This window comes from Salmo salar, chromosome ssa24 (genome assembly GCF_905237065.1).
Source record: "Salmo salar chromosome ssa24, Ssal_v3.1, whole genome shotgun sequence".
Taxonomy (NCBI): Eukaryota; Metazoa; Chordata; class Actinopteri; order Salmoniformes; family Salmonidae; genus Salmo; species Salmo salar.
The window spans coordinates 43232757-43256329 of NC_059465.1; the positions used below are offsets into that span (position 1 = coordinate 43232757).

The 23573-nt window shown below is 45.2% G+C and overlaps 1 protein-coding gene across 2 annotated transcripts in view; it reads right to left on the reverse strand.

The window, feature by feature from the left end:
* Positions 1 to 1693: 1693 nt before the first annotated feature.
* LOC106585926 (BMP-2-inducible protein kinase) overlaps positions 1694 to 23573 on the reverse strand; it is a 73297-nt gene continuing 51417 nt past the window's right edge. The window contains exons 9-17 of one of the 2 annotated variants that reach the window (XM_014172669.2): positions 23092 to 23195; positions 19637 to 19716; positions 19305 to 19483; positions 15285 to 15400; positions 14805 to 15074; positions 13040 to 13191; positions 12424 to 12608; positions 12083 to 12205; positions 1694 to 4911 (exon numbers count right to left, since the gene is read on the reverse strand). In XM_014172669.2, the coding sequence (XP_014028144.2) occupies positions 3341 to 4911; positions 12083 to 12205; positions 12424 to 12608; positions 13040 to 13191; positions 14805 to 15074; positions 15285 to 15400; positions 19305 to 19483; positions 19637 to 19716; positions 23092 to 23195 (2780 nt within the window). In that variant the 3' untranslated portion in view covers positions 1694 to 3340. Of the gene's footprint in view, positions 4912 to 12082; positions 12206 to 12423; positions 12612 to 13039; positions 13192 to 14804; positions 15075 to 15284; positions 15401 to 19304; positions 19484 to 19636; positions 19717 to 23091; positions 23196 to 23573 lie in introns of both variants that reach the window. The other variant, XM_045706658.1, reaches the window with a different exon arrangement.

A 23573-nucleotide genomic window follows, 5' to 3' on the forward strand; every position in this document is an offset into this window, starting at 1 on the left:
TTGCCTGAATGCCAAGCATCACACATTTGGAGGAAACCTGTCACCAACCCTACAGTGAAGCATGGTGGTGGCATCATCATGCTGTGGGGATGTTTTTCAGCGTCAGGGACTGGGAGACTAGTCAGGATTGAGAGAAAAAAATGAACAGAGGAAAATACAGAGATCCTTGATGAAAACCTGCTCCAGAGTGCTCAGGACCTCAGACTGGGGTGAAGGTTCACCTTCCAAAAACGACCCTAAGCACACAGCCAAGACAACGCAGTAAAGATTCTGAATGTCCTTGAGTGGCCCAGCCAGAGCCCAGACTTGAACCCGATCGAACATCTCTGGGGAGACCTTAAAATAGCTGTGCAGCGATGCTCCCCATCCAACCTGACAGAGCTTGAGAGGATCTGCAGAGAAGAAATGGAGAAACTCCCCAAATACAGGTGTGCCAAGCTTGTAGTGTCATACCCAAGAAGACTCGATGCTGTAATCGCTGCTAAAGGTGCTTCAACAAAGTACTGAGTTTTTTTTTTGAAAGTGCTGAATACTTATGTAAAATGGTATCAGTTTATATTTAATAAATTAGCAAAAATGTATAAAATCCTGGTTTTGCTTCGTCATTATGGGGTATTGTGTGTGTGTGGGGGGGGGGGATGAGGAAAAAAAAAAAGTTACCCGTTTTAGAATAAGTCTAACGTAACAAAATGTGGAAAAAAGTAAAGGGGTCTGAATACTTTCCGAAGTTACTGTATAGGTCCTGGATGGCAGGAAGCTTGGCCCCATTGATGTACTGGGCTGTACGTGCTTCCCTTTGTAGCGCCTTACGGTCTGATGCCGAGCAGTTGCCATACCAGGCCGTGATCCAACCGTTCAGTATGCTCTCGATGGTGCAGCTATAGAACTTTGAGGATCTGGGCACCCATGCCAAATCTTTTCAGTCTCCTGAGGGAGAAAAGGCAGCGTCGTGCCCACTTCATGACTGTCTTGGTGTGTTTGGACCATGATAGTTTGTTGGTGATGTGGACACCAAGGAACTTGAAACTCTCAACCTGCTCCACTTCACGCCCGTCGCTGTGAATGGGGGCGTGTTATGCCCTCCTTTTCCTGTAGTCCATAATCATCTCCTTTGTATTGCTCATGTTGGAGGAAGAGGTTGTTGTCGTAGCACCACACTGCCAGGTCTCTGACCACCTCCCCATAGGCTATCTAATCGTTGGTAATCAGGCCTACCACTGTTGTGTTGTCAGCAAACTTGTGTGAACAGGGAATACAGTCGTGGGTAAACAGGGAGTACAGTAGGGGACTAAGCACACACCCCTGAGGGGCCCCCGTGTTGAGGATCAGTGTGGCAGATGTGTTTCTACCTACCCTCACCACCTGGGGGGCGGCCTGTCAGGAAGTCCAGGATCCAGTTACAGAGGGAGGTGTTTAGTCCCAGGTTCCTTTGCTTAGTGATGAGCTATGAGGGTACTATGGTGTGGAACGCTGAGCTGTAGTCAATGAATAGCATTCACACATTATGTACAAAATAAAGTTAAAACATACAAAATAGAACGATTGGTTAGGAGCCCGTAAAACTACAGCCATCCCCTCCGACAACTTATTTTATCTGTTGAGTTTTATTACTCTTGAGTTATGAATAAAATCACTATCGCTAGCAGAGGCCTCTAAAAATGTGCTTTACATGACTTTCCAAGGACAGCACAGATTTAATCAAACGTGTTTATTATTGCATTATTAGACAGCAGTATAGCATGATAAATACAAAAACAAGATTAACCTTAAATAAAAATTAAACATAAAATATTTAAAAATCACAGGGTTCCATAGGCGAATAAGGCAGCTACGAGCTCGTTTTTTTCCTCAGTCAAAATTAATGTGCCAAAAAGTAGGTACATATCGTCACTGTCTGAGAACCTCAACTCCTAAACAAACTTTTCAGTTAAAATCTAAATAAATTCCATATTTTCCACTTAATGAACATACAATTATGAAACTTCTGAAGCCATTTTGAATAGCTTCTTGATCCGAGTCATGAAAAAAAATGTTCAGAAGTAGATTGAGAGAGTTACTGTTATTTCAATAAAATGAAAACAAATAATTGAGTTACGGGGTTATCAGACAACGACATATTTCTCCTTTCTGTATCCTCAGATTCATAATTACTAGCCAATGGAAGAGTTGAGGATGAAAGTGCATTCATTTAAAAACAATTTGGACACATGACCTGATTCTAATTAGACTACCAAGTAAATGGTAGAAGATGGCTTGTGTTAACAATAGATCAAAGACAGGAGACCGTCTCAATAGGTGGAAGTAGTCAGAAATATTATACACAGTATCGCCATGTAGGAAAATGGTTGTGTTTTCCCCCCTTATTAAAAAAAAAAAAATGATATTTTTATTTTTTATTATTGGTTGAGGTAAAAGATCACATTAAAACAGTACTTATTGACAAGTTCAAAAGTCTGGAATTAAACCCGAAAATGAAATTTTTTTTTAAAAAATGTCCTAAATAATAAAAGAGAGTAATCTTTAAAAAAGAAATAAAACAAATCGAATCCCTTTCATTCTAGTGAATATATTGCGATTAAAATAAAACTGTTTAAACAATTAGCTGTTATCTACTGTAAGTAGACTAAATGGAGAAAAAAAATGAAAGGGTCTAAGTAGGGTGAAATTATAAAGTGGTAAAGGCCTACTCTTAAATGAATTACTCCAGTGACACAAAAGGCAACGTTAGCCATTTACTTAGCCAAATGGTTTCCGAGGTACTGTGCAGCAAGGCGGAGTCATGTCCATAAGGCTTCATGGTGCTAAATTAATCTTATTGGTAGATCACGGAGGCCACAATCTTTACAAAAAAAAAAAAAAAAGTGTTGTTTTTGCAGCAACTCAAGCGATCCGAAAACTGAGCAATCTTGTTGTTTGACACAGTGTGATCTTGAGTGAAACTAAATCGATCTCCATGTCTCAGAGACACGTATTGTGACGCAGCATAAAAGGCCTGTCAGCTAACAGGTACAGGTGAAGGAAATTCATACAGAACCTGAAAGAAATAAAAATAAAATCAGCCATACGCCACAGGTTTATGTTGGTTTTGTTAATCCCAAAGTCCAGTTATTCATGTATTGAAATATCCTTGGGGGGGGGTGAAAGCATTGGAAACACATTAGCGCAGTTGCCGATCGCGGTTAAATTTGGCTGAAAATATAATCAACTACCACACCACTAAGCTAGTCGCCATCCCTTGGAAGGGAATTTCTCCCCGGGACTCCATAGGCTTGGTGTAACACAGCAGTGTGTGTGATTGAGAAAGACGAGAAAGTGTGTGGCAGGAAGACGAGCAAGACATTCACTGTTTGGAGGGGAACGGTGCAGCTCCAAAGGGATCCAGCTCTACTGGCTGTGACGGCTGCTGTTCAGGCCCAGGGTGTTCCACCAGTTCTGTGAAAGGTACCGCCCCAAAGTCATCCATGATGTTCCCGTCCCCAAACGCATCATGGAGGGAGCTAGTCCGAGGCCTGCTATTGGCCGAACCTATGTCTGACTTGCTGTCCCCCAGAAGCCCTTGGTACTGGCCCTGGTTAAGTCGGCTGCCATCCTGAGGACCAAAAGGATTGGCTCCGAAGGGGTCGACCTCATGAGGAAGGCTAGGCAGGGAAGCCCCTTTGTCTTTGTCGGTGTCTGCCATCGTTACGCTGCCGACGCTGATGTTCTCCTTGGAGTCTGAGGTGCTGAGGAACTCGTTGGAGCTCTGAGAGTCCCTCCTGCCGACCTTCTTGTGCCGGCGTACGCGCTCGGGGGTTCGGAAGCTGGGCTTGTTGTTCTTGCGACCGCCAGTGGGCGTGCCGTGGTGGCGCTTGCCATTGCTGCCACCGCTGGTGCCACCAGAGAACTTCCTCTGACGTGAGGACAACTTCTGGAGGCTACGCTGCTTCAGCCTCTGCTGCTGGGGGCTGAGAGAATTCTCGAAGGCTGGACGGAAGATGTTCTCGGCACTCCTGGAGGTGGTTGGTAGCGGAGCTGTGGGGCTGGGTTGGAAGGGGGAGAAGCCGAACGGGTCGATGCTTTCAGGGGACACCGGCGGAGTCCGACCCATAGAGAAGTCGCTGCTTCCGGTCTTCCCAGATTTGGAGAGGTTCCGGGTGAACGGAGCCTTAGTAAAGACGTCTAACTCTTCCATGGCCTGGCTGGGCTGGTTGACTACGGCCTCCTGGCTCACCTGCCTGAAGGGAGCCGCGGAGAAGATGTCTGCGCTTTCTGCCAGAGCTGCCGCTGGAGGAAAGAAGGGCACAGCACCAAACACATCCGCACCAAACACGTCCACAATGCCACTGACACATTGGGGGGCTCTAACAGCCACCACACCAGGCGACTCGGGAGGCGTAATCGTGATTAGTGCGTCTTCTGACTCCACTCTCGGACTTCCCTCACGGGTGGCAGTAGCCGCATCTGCCACCACTTCTCCTTTTAGCTTCCTAGTGAGTCCTTCCTTAACCTTCCTGGGTTCATAGTCTGAGTCGGAGCTGTGTTTGTCGTACTCTTCCTCAGCCTCTGAGTCCATCAGCAGAGGCCTATGTCCCAGCATCTCCGTTTCCTCCAAATCTTCCAGTTCATTGAAGAACTCTCTGTGCTCGTTGTTCAGACCTTCGTCGTCCTCCGGCTCGTCTTCCTCCTCGCTGCTCTTAGGGGAAGGAGGATCTGACTCAAAGTCACTGTCTGATTCGTCACCCCCTGGTTTGCGAGTCGTTTGTGAACCGCCAACAGGAGAGTTTCTCCTCCTACTTGGTTTGTGCTCCTTTGCCACCGGAGGTTGCAGCTCTTCCTCAAGGGCTGGCTTGCCCACTGGAACAGGTACGGGGGCAGCGACTGGGTTACTGAGCTCGTCAATAAGCTGATCAGTTATCACCACCACACTAGAACCTGTTGGATTGAAGCAGACAAGAGAATGTTGTTAAAAGTAAATTACCGGTACCAAGAAGCCTATACACCCAAAGCTATATTCAATGTCAGTAACCAAATATACAGTGCCTTGCAAAAGTATTCATCACCCTTAGTGTTTTTCCTATTTTGTTGCATTACAACCTGTAATTTAAATTGATTTTTATTTGGATTTCATGTAATGGACATACACAAAATAGTCCAAATTGGTGAAGTGAAGAATTGTTTCCAAAAAATTCAAAAAAAAAAAAAAAGAAACTGAAAAGTGTTGAGTGCATATGTATTCACCCCCTTTGCTATGAAGCCCCTAAATAAGATGTGGTGCAACCAATTACCTTCAGAAGTCTCATAATAAGTTAAAGTCCACCTGTGTGCAATCTAAGTGTCACATGATCTCACTATATACACACACACACACACACACACCCACACACACAGACACACCTGTTCTGAAAGGCCCCAGAGTCTGCAACACCACCAAGCAAACGGCACTATGAAGACCAAGGAGCTCTCCAAACAGATCAGGGACAAAGTTGTGGAGAAGTACAGATCAGGGTTGGGTTATAAAAAAATACCTGAAACTTTGAACATCCCACGAAGCACCATTAAATGCATTATTAAAAAATGGAAAGAATATGGCACCACAACAAACCTGCCAAGAGAGGGCCGCCCACCAAAACTCATGGACCAGGCAAGGAGGGCATTAATCAGAGAGGCAAGAAAGAGACCAAAGCTAACCCTGAAGGAGCTGCAAAGCTCCACAGCAGAGATTGGAGTATCTGTCCATAAGATCACTTTAAGCTGTACACTCCACAGAGCTGGGCTTTACGGAAGAGTGGCCAGAAAAAAGCCATTGCTTCAAGAAAAAAAAAATAAGTAAACGTTTGGTGTTTGCCAAAAGGCATGTGGGAGACTCCCCAAACATTCGGAAGAAGGTACTCTGGTCAGATGAGACTAAAATTGAGCTTTTTCGCCATCAAGGAAAACACTATGTCTGGCACAAACCCAACACCTCTCATCACCCCGAGAACACATCCCCACAGTGAAGCATGGTGGTGGCAGCATCATGCTGTGGGTATGTTTTTCATTGGCAGGGACTGGAAAACTGGTCAGGATTGAAGGAATGATGGTTTTAATACAGGGAAATTCTTGAGGGAAACCTGTTTCAGTCTTCCAGAGATTTGAGACTGTGACGGAGGTTCACCTTCCAGCAGGACAATGATCCTAAGCATACTGCTAAAACAACACTCGAGTGGTTTAAGGGGAAACATGTAAATGTCTTGGAATGGCCTAGTCAAAGCCCAGACCTCAATCCAATTGAGAATCTGAAAAGATTGCTGTACACCAGCAGAACCCATACAACTTGAAGGAGCTGGAGAAGTTTTGCCTTGAAGAATGGGCAAAAATCCCAGTGGCTAGATGTGCCAAGCTTATAGAGACATAAGGTGGCTCTACAAAGTATTGACTTCAGGGGGGGGAATAGTTATACACGCTCAAGTTGTTTTGTCTTATTTCTTGTTTGTTTCACAATAAAAATATTTTGCATCTTCAAAGTGGTAGGCATGTTGTGTAAATCAAATGACAAACCCAGAAAAAAAAAGGCGACAAAATAGGAAAAATGCCAAGGGGTTGAACACTTTCGCAAGCCACTGTAAACACAGTATATTGTCTATGTTTTCTGTAACATTTCATTTGGTGGATGGATTTAAGATACATTTGGGAAAAAACAATTGTTAAAAGTTCATTTCAATTGACTGATTTCCTTATATGAACTGTAACTCGTTGAGTTTTATATTTTTATTCAGTATAAGAAGATTGAAACCTGGAAAATGTATTTGCTGATCTTTAGGAAAAATGGGCAGATTACAAAAGACCTTGTTAAAAGTGGCAATAACAATGAATCATGTCAGCTTGAGACCAGGGTCAAGCGCTACCATATATGGGGCTGGGAGTAATTCAAAACGTTAGAAAGACGTGTTGTATAAATGTTTGCATGTGCTATCCTTTGGCATTTGAACTTTTTAAACCAACATTTTGTATGCAAAAACTAAATCAAATGAGTCTTGCAGTGGGCTGAGGATGGTGGAATCATTCTAGTACTGTCAGGAAACACATGGCCACCAACTGGATTACCCAGAATTATTTTGGTTTGGTTTTTTAAAAATGTCCTACATGTGTAATGTACACGGAGTATACCAAACATTAGGAACACCCTCCTAATATTGAGTTGGACCCCTTTTTCCTTTTGTCCTCAGAACAGCCTCAGTTCGTCAGGGCATGGACTCTACAAGGTGTTGAAATCGTTCCACAGGGATGCTGGCCCCATGTTGACTCCAATGCTTAAAAATCCTTCTTTAACCCGTCTACTCCCCTTCATCTACACTGATTGAAGTGGATTTAACAAGTGACATCAATAAGGGATCATAGCTTTCACCTGGATTCACCTGGTCAGTCTGTCATAGGAAGAGCAGGTGTTATGGTTTTGTATTCTAAGTAAAATGTCCTGTATGCGTCATGTCCTGTACAGTTCCTTCAGAAAGTATTCATAGCCCTTGACTTATTCCATATTTTGTTGTGTTACAGCCTGCATAAAAATGTGAAATAAATATGTTTTTCCCCTCACCCATCTACACAAAATATCCCATCATGACAAAGTGAAAACATGTCATTAGAAATTTGGGCAAATGTATTGAACTTAAAATACAGAGAGCTTATTTACATAGACTACTGTTCAAAGGTCTGGAGTCACTTAGACATTTCCTTGTTTTTGAAAGAAAGGCTCATTTTTGGTCCATAAAAATAATATCAAATTGATCAGAAATACAGTGTAGACATTGTTAATGTTGTAAATGACTATTGTAGCTGGAAACGGCAGATTTTAATGGAATATCTACATAGGCGTACAGAGGCCCATTATCAGCAACCATCACTCCTGTGATCCAATGGCACGTTGTGTTAGCGAATCCAAGTTTATCATTTTAAAAGGCTAATTGATCATTAGAAAACCCTTTTGCAATTATGTTAGCACAGCTGAAAACTGTTGTCCTGAATAAAGAAGCAATAAAACTGGCCTTCTTTAGACTAGTTGAGTATCTGGAGCATCAGCATTTGTGGGTTCGATTACAGGCTCAAAATGGCCAGAAACAAAGAACCTTCTTCCGAAACTCGTCAGTCTATTCTTGTTCCGAGAAATGAAGGCTATTCCATGCGACAAATTGCCAAGAAACTGAAGATCTCGTACAACACTGTGTACTACTCCCTTCACAGAACAGCGCAAACTGGCTCTAACCAGAATCTAATAAATTGTTTATAATTTCTTTCTCTGAACAATTGTCGTATAACATTTTCCCATTTATGTTGGCCATTCAATATAGCTCAGTATTTGTATCATCTTAAGTTTTTTAGTTATTTTTATCAAGGGATCCAATAATTCCAGACCCCACTGGGAGTGAGGTGGAGAAGACAGGAAGGAAGAGGTTTAAAGGCCTGGAATAAAACAGGGTCTGGTTTCCTAATAGCAATTGTTCTTGGTGTTGGCCATGTGTTACGTATTCTAAAGTGTACACACACATACATATATACACACACTCAGCAGAAACGTCCCTTTTTCAGGACCCTGTCTTTCAAAGATAATTCGTAAAAATCCAAATAACTTCACTGATCTTCATTGTAAAGGGTTTAAACACTGTTTCCCATGCTTGTTCAATGAACCATAAACAATTAATGAACATGCACCTGTGGAACGGTCGTTAACAGCTTACAGACGGTAGGCAATTAAGGTCACAGTTATGAAGACTTAGGACACTAAAGAGGCCTTTCTACTGACTCTGAAAAATACCAAAAGAAAGAAAGATGCCCAGGGTCACTGCTCATCTGCGTGAACGTGCCTTAGGCATGCTGCAAGGAGGCATGAGGATTGCAGATGTGACCAGGGAAATAAATTGCAATGTCCGTACTGTGAGACGCCTAAGACAGCGCTACAGGGAGACAGGACGGACAGCTGATCGTCCTCGCAGTGGTAGACCACGTGTAATAACACCTGCACAGGATCGGTACATCAGAACATCACACCTGCAGGACAGGTACAGGATGGCAACAACAACTGTCCGAGTTACACCAGGAACGCACAATCCCTCCATCAGTGCTCAGACTGTCCGCAATAGGCTGAGAGGCTGGACTGAGGGCTTGTAGGCCTATTATAAGGCAGGTCCTCACCAGACATCCCCGGCAACAACATCGCTTATGGGCACAAACCCACCGTTGCTGGACCAGACAGGACTGGCAAAAAGTGCTCTTCACTGACGAGTCGCGGTTTTGTCACCAGGGTTGATGGTCAGATTCACGTTTATCGTCAAAGGAATCAGCGTTACACCGAGGCCTGTACTCTGGAGGGGCATCGATTTGGAGGTGGAGGGTCTGTCATGGTCTGGGGCGGTGTGTCACAGGCATCGTCGGACTGAGCTTGTTGTCATTGCAGGCAATCTCAACGCTGTGTGTTACAGGGAGAGAGACACTCCAGGCCTAGCCCCCGGTGGGGAGACTCCAGGCCTAGCCCCCAGTGGGGAGACTCCAGGCCTAGCCCCCAGTGGGGAGACTCCAGGCCTAGCCCCCAGTGGGGAGACTCCAGGCCTAGCCCCCAGTGGGGAGACTCCAGGCCTAGCCCCCAGTGGGGAGACTCCAGGCCTAGCCCCCAGTGGGGAGACTCCAGGCCTAGCGCAGTGGCAGAAGACCGATGTAGAACTCTTCAAACCACTATTACCACACACATATTAGGTGCAGCTTAATGATAGCAAGTTGGAAAAGGTAGTAGAGTTAAACAAACGGTACAGAGATGAATTGGTGGCATTACTAAACTAGCCTACCACAGAAGGAAAATATGACAATGAACTTAGCAACATTAATTGTCTGTGTATGGCACAAATACAGTGGTCAGTTATACCTTTAACCTACAAAGGTTAACTACTAGGTTAATGCCACATAGGATACACACATTTCTGTGTGTCAGACTTCAGCTGCAGTAAGTTACTACAATCACTTAACGAAGTCATTCTGGTATTTGGATCGTCATACTCTTGTAGTAGTCTAATCCTCACTGTAGGTATTAACGGATTTGGGCATACGGTTATATTATGAAACAGAAATGTCCATTTAGCTACCATAAAAATTAAAGTATAATCTTAAAATATAATTTATAAAATACACTACATGAGCAAAACTTTGTGTACACTCGCTCGTCGAACATCTCATTCCAAAATCATGGGCATTAATACGGAGTCGCATAAATAACAGCCCTCCACTCTTCTGGGAAGGCTTTCCACTAGATGTTGGAACATTGCTGCGGGGACTTGCTTCCATTCAGTCACAAGAAATAATGTAGGCACTGATGTTGTGGGATTAGGCCCGGTTCGCAGTCGGCGTTCCAATTCATCCCAAAGGTGTTCGACGGAGTTGAGGTCAGCTCTCTGTGCAGGGCAGTCAAGTTCTTCCACACCGATCGACAAACCATTTCTGTATGGACTTCGCTTTGTGCACGGGGGCATTGTCATGCTGAAACAGGAAGAGCCTTCCCCAAACTGTTGCCACAAAGTTGTAACCACAGAATCGTTTAGAATGGCATTGTATGCTGTAGCGTTAAGATTTCCCTTCTCTGGAACTGAGGGGCCCGAACCATGAAAAACAGCCCCAGACCATTATTCCTCCTCCACCAAACTTTACAGTTGGCACTATGCATTGGGGCAGGTAGCGTTCTCCTGGCATCCGCCAAACCCAGATTCATCCGTTGGACTGCCAGATGGTGAAGCGTGATTCATCACTCCAGAGAACGCGTTTCCACTGCTCCAGAGTCCAATGGAGATAAGTTTTACACCACTTCAGCCGACGCTTGGCATTGTGCATGGTGATCTTAGGCTTGTGTGCAGCTGCTCGTCCATGGAAACACATTTCATGAAGATCCCGATGAACAGTGAGTGTTGCAACCGAGGACAAGACGATTTTTACACGCTTCAGCACTCAGCAATCCCGTTCCGTGAGCTTGTAGCCTACCACTTCATGGCTGAGCCGTTGTTGCTCCTAGATGTTTCCACTTCACAATAACAGCACTTAGGTTGTCCGGGGGCAGCTCTAGCAGGGCAGAAATTTGACAAACTGATTTGTTGGAAAGGTGGCATCCTATGACGGTGCCACGTCGAAAGTCACTGAGCTCTTCAGTAAGGACATTCTACTGCCAATGTTTGTCTATGGAGATTGCATGGCGGTGTGCTCAATTTTATACACAAGCCAGCAACAGGTGTGGATGAAATAGACAAATCCACCAATGTGAAGGGTGTGTGTCCACATACTTTTGTGTATATAGTGTATCCTGTGCAGTTCCGAATGTATGATCAAAAAATACTCACCATACTATTAGGAGTAACATCTCGTAACATTCTGCTGATCATTACTAACAGATATTTTAGTTATACAATTCATTTTTTCGGGGGTTGGGCTGTAGCTAGAATACACCTCAGTAGTAAAAGTCGAACCACAATAAAAAAAAAACATTTGAGGCAAATCTCCTTAACAGGGCTTTTAAGACTGAAGGCCACTGAAAAATATAATCAACATGGCTAGTTTCAAATGAGTTTAATAGGAAAAATATAATTACAAATGTCAACAACAAAAAAAAAAAGTAAAAAATAAATAAATGGCTCAACGGTCAAACATTTAGAAGTTCTCATCTGCTCGTTTGTGACAAAAATAAATACAAATAAATCACTACTTTACTCTTCATTAACAGGATGTGTCACACACCAACTGTTTGGTTCTAACATGCTAATGTTTATATGTCACCTGACCATTGAAATCCTCTGTCGTTGCAGCAAAGGACTGCAGTTAGGCACCACGGCCCGTATTCACAAAGCATCTAAGACTTGGTTGTGCTGATCTAGGATCAGTTTGGCCTTTTAGATCATAATGAATAATCCTATATCGTCGGGGAAGGGGGTGGGGGTGGTGTGACCTGAGCTTAGATCAGCACTGCTGCTCAGATTTCACAACCTCTTGGGTTTAGGGTTTATGGGGGAGGAGACAGAACAGTGGGGTTTGGACTACAGAAGAGGGTAGTTCCATACTACAGTGTCGGGTCCTGTTGGAGCAGGACAGGAAGGAGACTTGCCTGCACTAGACAGGAAGGGGGAGGAGCCAAACAGGTCTTCAGGGAGGAGAGGCTTGGCAGCGGGGGTGATTGGCTGCAGCGGTCGGGCTGCCTCCTGGCTACTGGTTCTCTCCAGAGGTTTACCTGTTAAGGCAGAGAGGGGGAGAGAACCGTTAGACAGAGGTTTAGTCATTAAATGGGAGTGAAATGTAACAGAACATTTGCAGAATTAATTTCAAATGAATAGATTCAACTGAGAGAAACGTTTTATATGGTAAATAGGAGCAGGAACTAGTTTAAGATCTATCTAAAAAGCAGTGTCAAAGATGAAATAGTAGAGGTACGGGGGACGGGACACTTGCTTGCTCTGAGGAGGTCGAATTCTCGGTCCAGCAGCTCCTCCTCTGTCAGTTTGGAGAAGTTGTCCTCTCCAAAGGGGTTCCAGCGAGACATGTCAGGAGGGTGGCTCTGGGGGGTGACCAGGGTCTGGGGGGTGACCAGGGTCTGGGGGGGAGGGGTGGTCACCTTGAAGTCCACCAGAGGGCTTCTACTGGGGTACGAGGGGCAGGGAGGGACAGAGCGAGGGGCAGGGAGGGACAGAGCGAGGGGCAGGGAGGGACAGAGCGAGGGGCAGGGAGGGACAGAGCGAGGGGCAGGGAGGGACAGAGCGAGGGATAGAGCGAGGGGCAGGGAGGGACAGAGAGAGGGGCAGGGAGGAGAGCGAGAGAGGGGCAGGGAGGAGAGAGAGAGAGGGCAGGGAGGAGAGAGAGAGAGGGGCAGGGAGGAGAGAGAGAGAGGGGCAGGGAGGAGAGAGAGAGAGGGGCAGGGAGGAGAGAGAGAGAGGGGCAGGGAGGAGAGAGAGAGCAAAGATTGAGAGAGAGCGAGGGAGTATTACTTGTGGTGTCTGTTACTGACCGAGACATTACATAGATATTGCAGTAAAAACACAGTGGAGGTCATGTAGGCTAGGGATGTTACCTGGTGTTAGTGGATGGAGGCTCAACAGAGGGCATAGTCCCAGGAACAGGCCCAGGCGGGTTATAGGAGCCTGGGGGAAGCTGGTACTCCAGAGGAGAGGAGGTGACATAGGGCTGCTGTTGCTGTACAAAAGCCTGTTGGTACTGGTGCATCTGCCAGGGGAAGGGAAGGAGGTAACTAACGGGGACAGACGATCACAGACACCATTCATTTGATCAATAGGAGTATAATCAATAGGAGAACTATGGCTGGGGGGGGGGTAAATCAGCAGAAAAATGGTTTTTAGATACTTTAATTAAAAGTTGATTATGACATAATGGCCAAAAACTGCAAGTGATTGACCAGGAATTTAAATGTTCTTGTTTTGGACAGTTTTTTAAAACAGGGCAGCGGGCCAAGATAGCTAGCTGTTTACTATTTCATTACATGTCCAAGATGCCCTAAAAACAGCACAGAAACAGAGCCATTAGAGCCCAGAGCACTGAAACAAGACTCTCGGCCAAGCTTTCCTCCAAGTGCAAAACAGAAGTTCCTTCACAGTAAACTTTACCGCCCCCCCCCCTCTCCCAAAATCCTGTTGACTTACCCTCTGTGGCCAAACACCAGCCCTCCAAATAGATACTGTTAAGACAGAGGTACTTTTAGCTTGTTTTCCACCCAACGGTTACCATCTGTTTAATTTCAGCAGCAATCTGCTCCGTCCACACAGTCAGAGGAGAGGGTGAACTCCACCGGTTCGCTGTGTGTGTGTGTGTCGCCATTTTTTATGAAATTATACCAAGATCTGACCGTCTGTTATACTGACCACTCATACCACTGAGTGTTTAAGAAACATTAGAAATTAAATGGAAAAACAGTCAACGTTGGAAGTAGCTATACATGTTATTTGTATAGGGGTAAAATGTTGGAGCATGACTGAAAGATGGAACGAGGTTCACACTCCAGTCCAGGTGGTGGCAGTAATGCATCTTGCGTGATGTATTGTCGTCTCTACCTTCTTGCCCTTTGTGCTGTTGTCTGTGACCAATAATGTTTGTACCCTGTTTTGTGCTGCTGTCATGTTGTGTTGCAACCATGCTGTGTTGTCATGTGTTGCTGCCTTGCTATGTTGTTGTCTTAGGTCTCTCTTTATGTAGTGTTGTGTTGTCTCTCTTGTTGTGATGTGTGTTTTGTCCTGTATTTTTATTTCATTTATTTTTAATCCCAGCCACCGTCCCCGCAGGAGTCCTTTTGTCTTCTGGTAGGCCGTCATTGTAAATACGAATTTGTTCTCAACTGACTTGCCTAGTTAAATAAAAAAAATTAAATAAAAAGTTGGTTGCAAACCACCATATAAAATCCACAGAAGAATGAACGAGGAGAAAACTTAGTTTCCTCTTTTATCTGTGGATGAATTGTCGGGAATAGAGATCAAAACGATTTTGTGACTTCAAAAATACTACAAAGATCCAGCAACATTTTTTTTTAAATAAAAACTAAGTACATTTCATGTAAAATAAAACAGTCCAATGTTTATCTCCCAGCACAAATTACCTAGCAACAGCAAGCTAGCTAAAATGTCCATGAATGTTTGTTTCGACCTGTCCCCAAATGAATACAGTTGGTTTAGGTATTTTAACCTGTGTGTCATGAATGTGGGGATAGACCACCAACACGGAGGCAGTTTGATCAGCATTTAAAGTTGAGAAGACTACAACAACAAAAAAGGGGTATTTCCTTTATAAAGCCAAATCAGATGACCCCAGACAATGGACATGGCTCTTACCATGGCTGCGTAGTGGGCTTGTTGTTGCTGATTCATGGGCTGCATCATCATCGGTTGTTGGAGCTGGGCCTGCTGCTGCTGTTGGAGCAGGGCCTGCTGCTGCTGCTGTTGTTGGAGCTGGGCCTGCTGCTGCTGTTGGAGCTGGGCCTGCTGCTGCTGTTGGAGCTGGGCCTGCTGCTGCTGTTGGAGCTGGGCCTGCTGCTGCTGTTGGAGCTGGGCCTGCTGCTGCTGTTGTTGGAGCTGGATCGACTGCTGAAGGGCCTGCTGGTACTGTTAAAAAGGTACAGAGATAGTTTAGATTTCTCTAGATGATTTATATAGTGATAGATCATATGGCTCTCTGTACAGTTCAGGACAACCCAGTACAGCCCATTCACCTTGCAGGGTGGTGTTAGTAGTAGTGGGTGGACACTGATTTTTACGTTGTGTTGCAAAACCTTTTGCTACGGTGTCATTGTGTGAGAGTGGACTCAGTAGTACCTGAAGGTATTGGAGCTGCTGTGGATGGACAGGGTGAAGCTGATCTTGTTGTTGTAGACGCAGGTCTCCAGGCTGCAGCTGCTGGAGGACCCTGTTGGCATTCCCTGGGGTAGTCGCTGTGATAAGGGTACAGATACTTTATTGCCCATTTTGTCAAAAACAGAAATTTGTCTCCTTTTCTGGTCGACCTAGCGTCGCAAAGCCTCCTGATGCCGGAAGCTTACTTTAAAAACATCCGTGCAGCGATGACTGTAAATCAAATGTTTATTGGTCGAGTACAGATGCAGATGTTACTGTAGGAGCAGCTAACTGCTTGTGTTTCTAGCGCCAACAGCGACGCCTAGCTAACTGCTTGTGTTTCTAGCGCCAACAGCGACGCCTAGCTAACTGCTTGTGTTTCTAGCGCCAACAGCGACGCCTAGCTAACTGCTTGTGTTTCTAGCGCCAACAGCGACGCCTAGCTAACTGCTTGTGTTTCTAGCGCCAACAGCGACGCCTAGCTAACTGCTTGTGTTTCTAGCGCCAACAGCGACGCCTAGCTAACTGCTTGTGTTTCTAGCGCCAACAGCGACGCCTAGCTAACTGCTTGTTTCTCACTCCAACAGCGACGCCTAGCTAACTGCTTGTGTTTCTCGCTCCAACAGTGATACAACAAACATTAGGCTGGTTTCTCGCTCCAACAGTGCAGTAATAATAATAACAACATAGACATAATCCACAAAACTAGACAGTAGTTGTATAGGATGGTGTGTATAGACAGTAGTTATACAGGATGGTGTGTATAGACAGTAGTTATATAGGATGGTTGACAGTAGTTATAATGTGTGTATAGACAGTATAGGTGTTATATAGGATGGTGTGTATAGACAGTAGTTTTTAGACAGTAGTTATATAGGATGGTGTGTATAGACAGTAGTTATATAGGATGGTGTGTATAGACAGTAGACAGTAGTTATATATGGATGGTGTGTATAGACAGTAGTTATACAGGATGGTGTGTATAGACAGTATAGACAGTAGTTATATAGGATGGTGTGTATGAGACAGTAGTTATATAGGATGGTGTGTATAGACAGTAGTTATATAGCATGGTGTGTATAGACAGTATGGACAGTAGTTATATAGGATGGTGTGTATAGACAGTATGAATAGAAAAGGTATACAGCAGTAGTTATATAGGATGAGCTTTGACTAAAATACAGTATATACATATGAAGTATGTAAACATTATTAAAGTGACTAGTGTTTAATGACTATGTACATAGGGCAGCAGTCTAAGGGGCAGGGTAGAGTACTGGGTGGTAGCTGGCTAGTAACAGTGTCTAAGGTTCAGGGTAGAGTACTGGGTGGTAGCTGGCTAGTAACAGTGTCTAAGGTTCAGGGTAGAGTACTGGGTGGTAGATGGCTAGTAACAGTGTCTAAGGGGCAGGGTAGAGTACTGGGTGGTAGCTGGCTAGTAACAGTGTCTAAGGTGCAGGGTAGAGTACTGGGTGGTAGCTGGCTAGTAACAGTGTCTACGGTTCAGGGTAGAGTACTGGGTGGTAGCTGGCTAGTAACAGTGTCTAAGGTGCAGGGTAGAGTACTGGGTGGTAGCTGGCTAGTAACAGTGTCTAAGGTGCAGGGTAGAGTACTGGGTGGTAGCTGGCTAGTAACAGTGTCTAAGGGTCAGGGTAGAGTACTGGGTGGTAGCTGGCTAGTAACAGTGTCTAAGGTGCAGGGTAGAGTACTGGGTGGTAGCTGGCTAGTAACAGTGTCTAAGGTGCAGGGTAGAGTACTGGGTGGTAGCTGGCTAGTAACAGTGTCTAAGGGGCAGGGTAGAGTACTGGGTGGTAGCTGGCTAGTAACAGTGTCTACGGTGCAGGGTAGAGTACTGGGTGGTAGCTGGCTAGTAACAGTGTCTACGGTTCAGGGTAGGGTAGTGGGGGGAGGCTGGCTATTGGTGACTTTTTAACAATCTGATGGCCTGGAGATAGAAGCTGTTTATCAGTCTCTTGGTCCCAGCTTTGATGCACCTGTACTGTCTCGGTTTGCTAAATGGTAGCGAGGTGAACAGGCCGTGGCTCAGGTGGCTGAGGTCCTTGATGATCTTCTAGATGGTAGCGAGGTGAACAGGACGTGGCTCAGGTGGCTGAGGTCCTTGATGATCTCCTTGGCCTTCCTGTGGCATTTGTAGAAGATTGTGAGGGTCTTAGAGGAGACAAGGCACATTTCTTCACCACACTGTCATTTAAGAGGCTCTGTTGCACCTTCTTCACCACACTGTCTGTGTGGATGGACCATTTCAGGATGTCTGTGATGTGCACGCTGAGGAACTGGAAGCTTTCGACCCTCTCAGCTGCGGTCCCGTCGATGTGGATAGGGGGGCTGCTCCCTCTGCTGTTTCCTAAAGTCCACAATCAACTCCTTTGTTTTGTTGATGTTGAGGCAGAGGTTATTTTCCTGGCACCACTCCGCCAGGGCTCTCACCTCCTCCCTGTAGGCTGTCTCATCATTGTTGGTAATCAGGCCTACTACGGTTGTGTCATCAGCAAACTTCATGATTGAGTTGGGAGGAGCGCGTGACCACGCTGTCATGGGTGAACAGGGAGTACAGGAGAGGGCTGAGCACACACACCCTTGTGGATCTCCTGTGTTGAGAATAAGCATAGCGCTGTTGTTGCAAACCTTCACCACCTGGGGGCAGCCCGTCAGGAAGTCCAGGAGCCAGTTGCACAGGAAGAGGTTCAGACCGATGGCGCTGAGCTTAATGAGCTTGGAGGGTACTATGGTGTTGAAGGCTGAGCTGTACTCACTGAACAACATTCTGAAGTAGGTATTCCTCTTGTCCAGATGGGATAGGGCAGTGTCCAGATGGGATAGGGCAGTGTCCAGATGGGATAGGGCAGTGTCCAGATGGGATAGGGCAGTGTCCAGATGGGATAGGGCAGTGTCCAGATGGGATAGGGCGGTGTCCAGATGGGATAGGGCAGTGTCCAGATGGGATAGGGCAGTGTCCAGATGGGATAGGGCAGTGTCCAGATGGGATAGGGCGGTGTCCAGATGGGATAGGGCGGTGTCCAGATGGGATAGGGCGGTGTCCAGATGGGATAGGGCGGTGTCCAGATGGGATAGGGCGGTGTCCAGATGGGATAGGGCGGTGTCCAGATGGGATAGGGCGGTGTCCAGATGGGATAGGGCGGTGTCCAGATGGGATAGGGCGGTGTCCAGATGGGATAGGGCGGTGTCCAGATGGGATAGGGCGGTGTCCAGATGGGATAGGGCGGTGTCCAGATGGGATAGGGCGGTGTCCAGATGGGATAGGGCGGTGTCCAGATGGGATAGGGCGGTGTCCAGATGGGATAGGGCAGTGTCCAGATGGGATAGGGCGGTATGCAGTGCGATGGCATCGTCGGTGGATCTATTGGGTCGGTAAGCAAACTGAAGTGGGTCTAGGGTGTCAGGTAGGGTGGAGGTGATATGATCCTTGACTAGCCTCTCAAAGCACTTCATGATGACAGAAGTGAGTGCTTTGGGGCGATAGTCATTTAGTTCAGTTACCTTTGGTTTCTTGGATACAGGAACAATGGTGGACATCATGAAGCATGTGGGAACAGACTGGGATACGGAGAGATTGAATATGTCCGTAAACACTCCAGCCAGCTGGTCTGTGCATTCTCTGAGGACGCGGTTTGGGATGCCTTCTGGGCCGGCAAGGGTAAACACGCTTAAATGACTTACTCACGTCAGGCCACAGAGAATGAAAGCACAAAGTCCTCTTCAGTGTCGATGTTGATTTCCTCGAAGCGGGAAAATATTGGTGTTTAGCTCGTCCGGGAAGCGTAAGCTCACGGGATCAGGAGGCTTTGCAAGGCTATTGTCACCCCCCCCCCCAAAAGAAAATGCACACGGTGAGATGCACAAGGTCAGCCAAGGTGCAGTGCCCATGGGGAGGGAAGAGCCACTTAGGGGTTCAGTGTCTTGCTCAAGGGCACAAAACGGCAGATATAGAAAACACACACAGTGTAATTTTTGAAGGCTCACCTTTCTGCCCATTGCTGACAGGTACAGAAGGCTCAGCCGTAGGGGTGACGATGGGCGTGGCGGCGACTGGGGTGACCGCTGTGTTGGCTACAGGGATGGGTAGCACATAACTGTTTGCAGCTTTGGGTCTCTGTCTCGGAGTGATGGACGTTGCCGTCGGACCCACGGACTCTGTGATTCTGGAACAGTGGGAAACCAGAAGAACACTTAAGTTGGAAACTTAATGATTTCTCTTTCATTTAAACCTTTATTTATACATTCTCCTTGAGATGAAATCCCTTTTGCTAGAGACCCGAGACACATTACAGAATATCTGTAACACAGTGACATACCTGGCTTTCGTCATACTCTTCCTAGCAGCAAATTCGCTGGCTGTTAGCGGCTCAGGAAGTGACGTGGGGAGAGGAGAGCTCTGTAGGAGACAACATGACGTTAGATAACTGTTAGATAACTACCATCACACACACACACAGGGAGCATCGTGGGAAGAGCTCTGCAGAGCGACAGATACGACCATGAGTGTTGCTTGACAAAAATCACACACACACACACACACACACACACACACACACACACACACACACACACACACACACACACACACACACACACACACACACACACACACACACACACACACACACACGTGCAAGAAAAAGTATGTGAACACTTTGAAATTTCCTGGATTTCTGCATAAATTGGTCATAGATGAAGATCAGATGGATAAATGGAGAAAGTTCAGCACAGTTGCTACCCTGCCTAGGAGTGGCCGTCTTGCAAAGAGGACTGCAAGAGCACAGCGCAGAATGCTCAATGAGGTTAAGAAGAATCCCAGAGTGTCAGCTAAAGACTTACAGAAATCTCTGGGACATGCTAACATCTCTGTTGACGAGTCTACGATACATAAAACACTAAACAAGAATGGTGTTCATGGGAGGACACCACGGAAGAAGCCACTGCTGTCCAAAAAAAAAACATTGCTGCACATCTGAAGTTTGCAAAAGAGCACCTGGATGTTCCACAGCGCTACTGGCAAAATATTCTGTGGACAGATGAAACTACAGTTGAGTTATTTGGAAGGAACACACAACACTGTGTGTGGAGGAAAAAAAAGGCCCAGCACACCAACATCAAAACCTCATCCCAACTGTAAAGTATGGTGGAGGGAGCGTGGTTTGGGGCTGCTTTGCTGCCTCAGGGCCTGGACAGCTTGCTATCATCGACAGATTTCACAAGTTTATCAAGACATTTTGCAGGAGAATGTAAGGCTATCTGTCCGCCAATTGAAGCCCAACAGAAGTTGTGTGATGCAACAGGACAACCACAAACAAAAAACACAGAAGTATATCAACAACAGAATGGCTTCAACAGAAGAAAATACACCTTCTGGAGTGGCCCAGTCAGAGTCCTGACCTCAACCCGATTGAGATGCTGTGGCATGACCTCAAAAGAGCAGTTCACACCAGACATCACAAGAATATTGTTGAACTGAAACAGTTTTGTAAAGAGGAATGGTCCAAAATTCCTCCTGACCGTTGTGCAGGTCTGATCTGCAACTACAGAAAGCGTTTGGTTGAGGTTATTGCTGGCAAAGGAGGGTCAAACAGTTATTAAATCCAAGGGTTCACATACTTTTCCCACCCTGCACTGTGAATGTTTACACGGTGTGTTAAATAAAGACATGAAAATGTATAATTGTGTGTTATTAGTTTAAGCACACTGTCTACTGTTGTGATGAACATCAGACCAAATGTTATGACAAATCTATGCAGAAACCCAGGTAATTCCAAAGGGTTCACACACACATTTCAGTAAGTCATAAAAGTGTTGATTCATATAAGTATTTTGTATGTTTATGGGATAGAGAGCGGGATGGAGGTGAAAAGGTAGGAGAGAGAGAGATGCTGAAAGAGCAGTGGGCTGGGAATCGCTGGCAGCAGTACATTTGCAATGTGTTCCAAAAACGATTCACCACACCAACCCAGGCCACGCCCTCTTCTACACTCTCCACACACACACACTGATCTTCATATCACTTAGTACACACACTACCGTTCAAAAGTTTGGGGTCACTTAGAAATGTCCTTGTTTTGTCCATTAAAATAACATCAAATTGATCAGAAATACAGTGTAGACATTGTTAATGTTGTAAATAACTATTGTAGCTGGAAACAGCAGATTTTTTATGGAATATCTACATAGGCGTACAGAGGCCCGTTATCAGCAACCATCACTCCTGTGTTCCAATGGCACGTTGTGTTAGCTAATCCAAGTTTATCATTTTAAAAAGGCTAATTGATCATTAGAAAACCCTTTTGCAATTATGTTAACACAGCTGAAAACTGTTGTTCTGATTAAAGAAGGAATAAAACTGGCCTTCTTTAGACTAGTTGAGTATCTGGAGCATCAGCATTGGTGGGTTTGATTACAGGCTCAAAATGGCCAGAAACAAAGAACTTTCTTCTAAAACTCGTCAGTCTATTCTTGTTCCGAGAAATGAAGGCTATTCCATGCAAAAAAATTGCAAAGAAACTGAAGATCTCGTTCAACGCTGTGTACTACTCCCTTCATAGAAAAGCGCAAACTGTCTCTAACCAGAATAGAAAGAGGAGTGGGAGGCCCCGGTGCACAACTGAGCAAGAGGACAAGTACATTAGAGTGTCTAGTTTGAGAAACAGACGCCTCACAAGTCCTTAATTGGCAGCTTCGTTAAATAGTACCCGCAAAACACCAGTCTCAACGTCAACAGTGAAGAGGCGACTCCGGGATGCTGGCCTTCTAGGCAGAGTTGCAAAGAAAAAGCCATATCTCAAGACTGGCCAATAAAAAATAAAAGATTAAGATGGGCAAAAGAACACAGACACTGGACAGAGGAAGATTGGAAAAAAGTGTTATGGACAGACGAATCTAAGTTTGAGGTGTTCGGATCACAAAGAAGAACATTTGTGAGATGCAGAAAAACATGAAAAGATGCTGGAGGAGTGTTTGACGCCATCTGTCATCATGGTGGAGGCAATGTGATGGTCTGGGGGTGCTTTGGTGTTGGTAAAGTGGGAGATTTGTACAGGGTAAAAGGGATCTTGAAGGAAGGCTATCACTCCATTTTGCAACGCCATGCCATACCCTGTGGACGGCGCTTAATTGGAGCCAATTTCCTCCTACAACAGGACAATGACCCAAAGCACAGCTCCAAACTATGTAAGAATTATTTAAGGAAGAAGCAGTCAGCTGGTATTCTGTCTATAATGGAGTAGCCAGTACAGTCACCAGATCTCAACCCTATTGAGGTGTTGTGGGAGCAGCTTGACCGTATGGTACGTAAGAAGTGCTCATCAAGCCAATCCAACTTGTGGGAGGTGCTTCAGGAAGTACGTGGTGAAATCTCTTCAGATTATCTCAACAAATGAACAACTACAATGCCGAAGGTCTGCAAGGCTGTAATTGCTGCTATGACGAAAGGAAAAAGGTTGAAGGACAATTATTATTTCAATGTTTTTATTTATTTATTTTAAATCATTATTTATAAACCTTGTCAATGTCTTTACTATATTTCCTATTAATTTTGCAACTCATTTCATGTATGTTTTTATAAAATTCAAAAAGGCACTTGCACATCTGAGCAATCTAATTGCAGGTGCATGGCAACAGTTGAAACAGGATGTAGGAAAAAGGAAACCTGCTCTTGATAGTATCACTTTATGTTTTCATAGAAAACAAGAATTTCTGATTGAATCCAAACTTTTGAACGGCAGTGTACATCTGTCACAATGAACGAACAGTGACTTACAAAGAGATTAGCCACCGGACACTCCTTTCCAGCTAACTTGAAGGCAAAGTAGGAGACTTGATAGATATCTGGTCTCTTCTCATGGTCAGGCTCAAGCATATATCCTGGAGAAGACATGGGAGTAGAGGGGACATATAGTTTACTATAGCCTGGAGTAGAGGGGACATATAGCCTGGAGTAGAGGGGACATATAGCCTGGAGTAGAGGGGACATATAGCCTGGAGTAGAGGGGACATAGAGTTTACTATAACCTGGAGTAGAGGTGATGTTTATACTATCAAACAAACCAGAGAAGGCATGTCCATTTTACATTGGTTACAGAGTGAATTGTAATGTGTTTGAAATAGATCACTTCCTCTGTATGATGCAATATCCCCATGGTACAATACATGTTCACCACTAGGTGGAGCTATCGGCTAATATCTGTACTAAAGGCCTCTGCAGTGGGTGTGTAAAGAATGAACGATAATCTGATTGGGCAA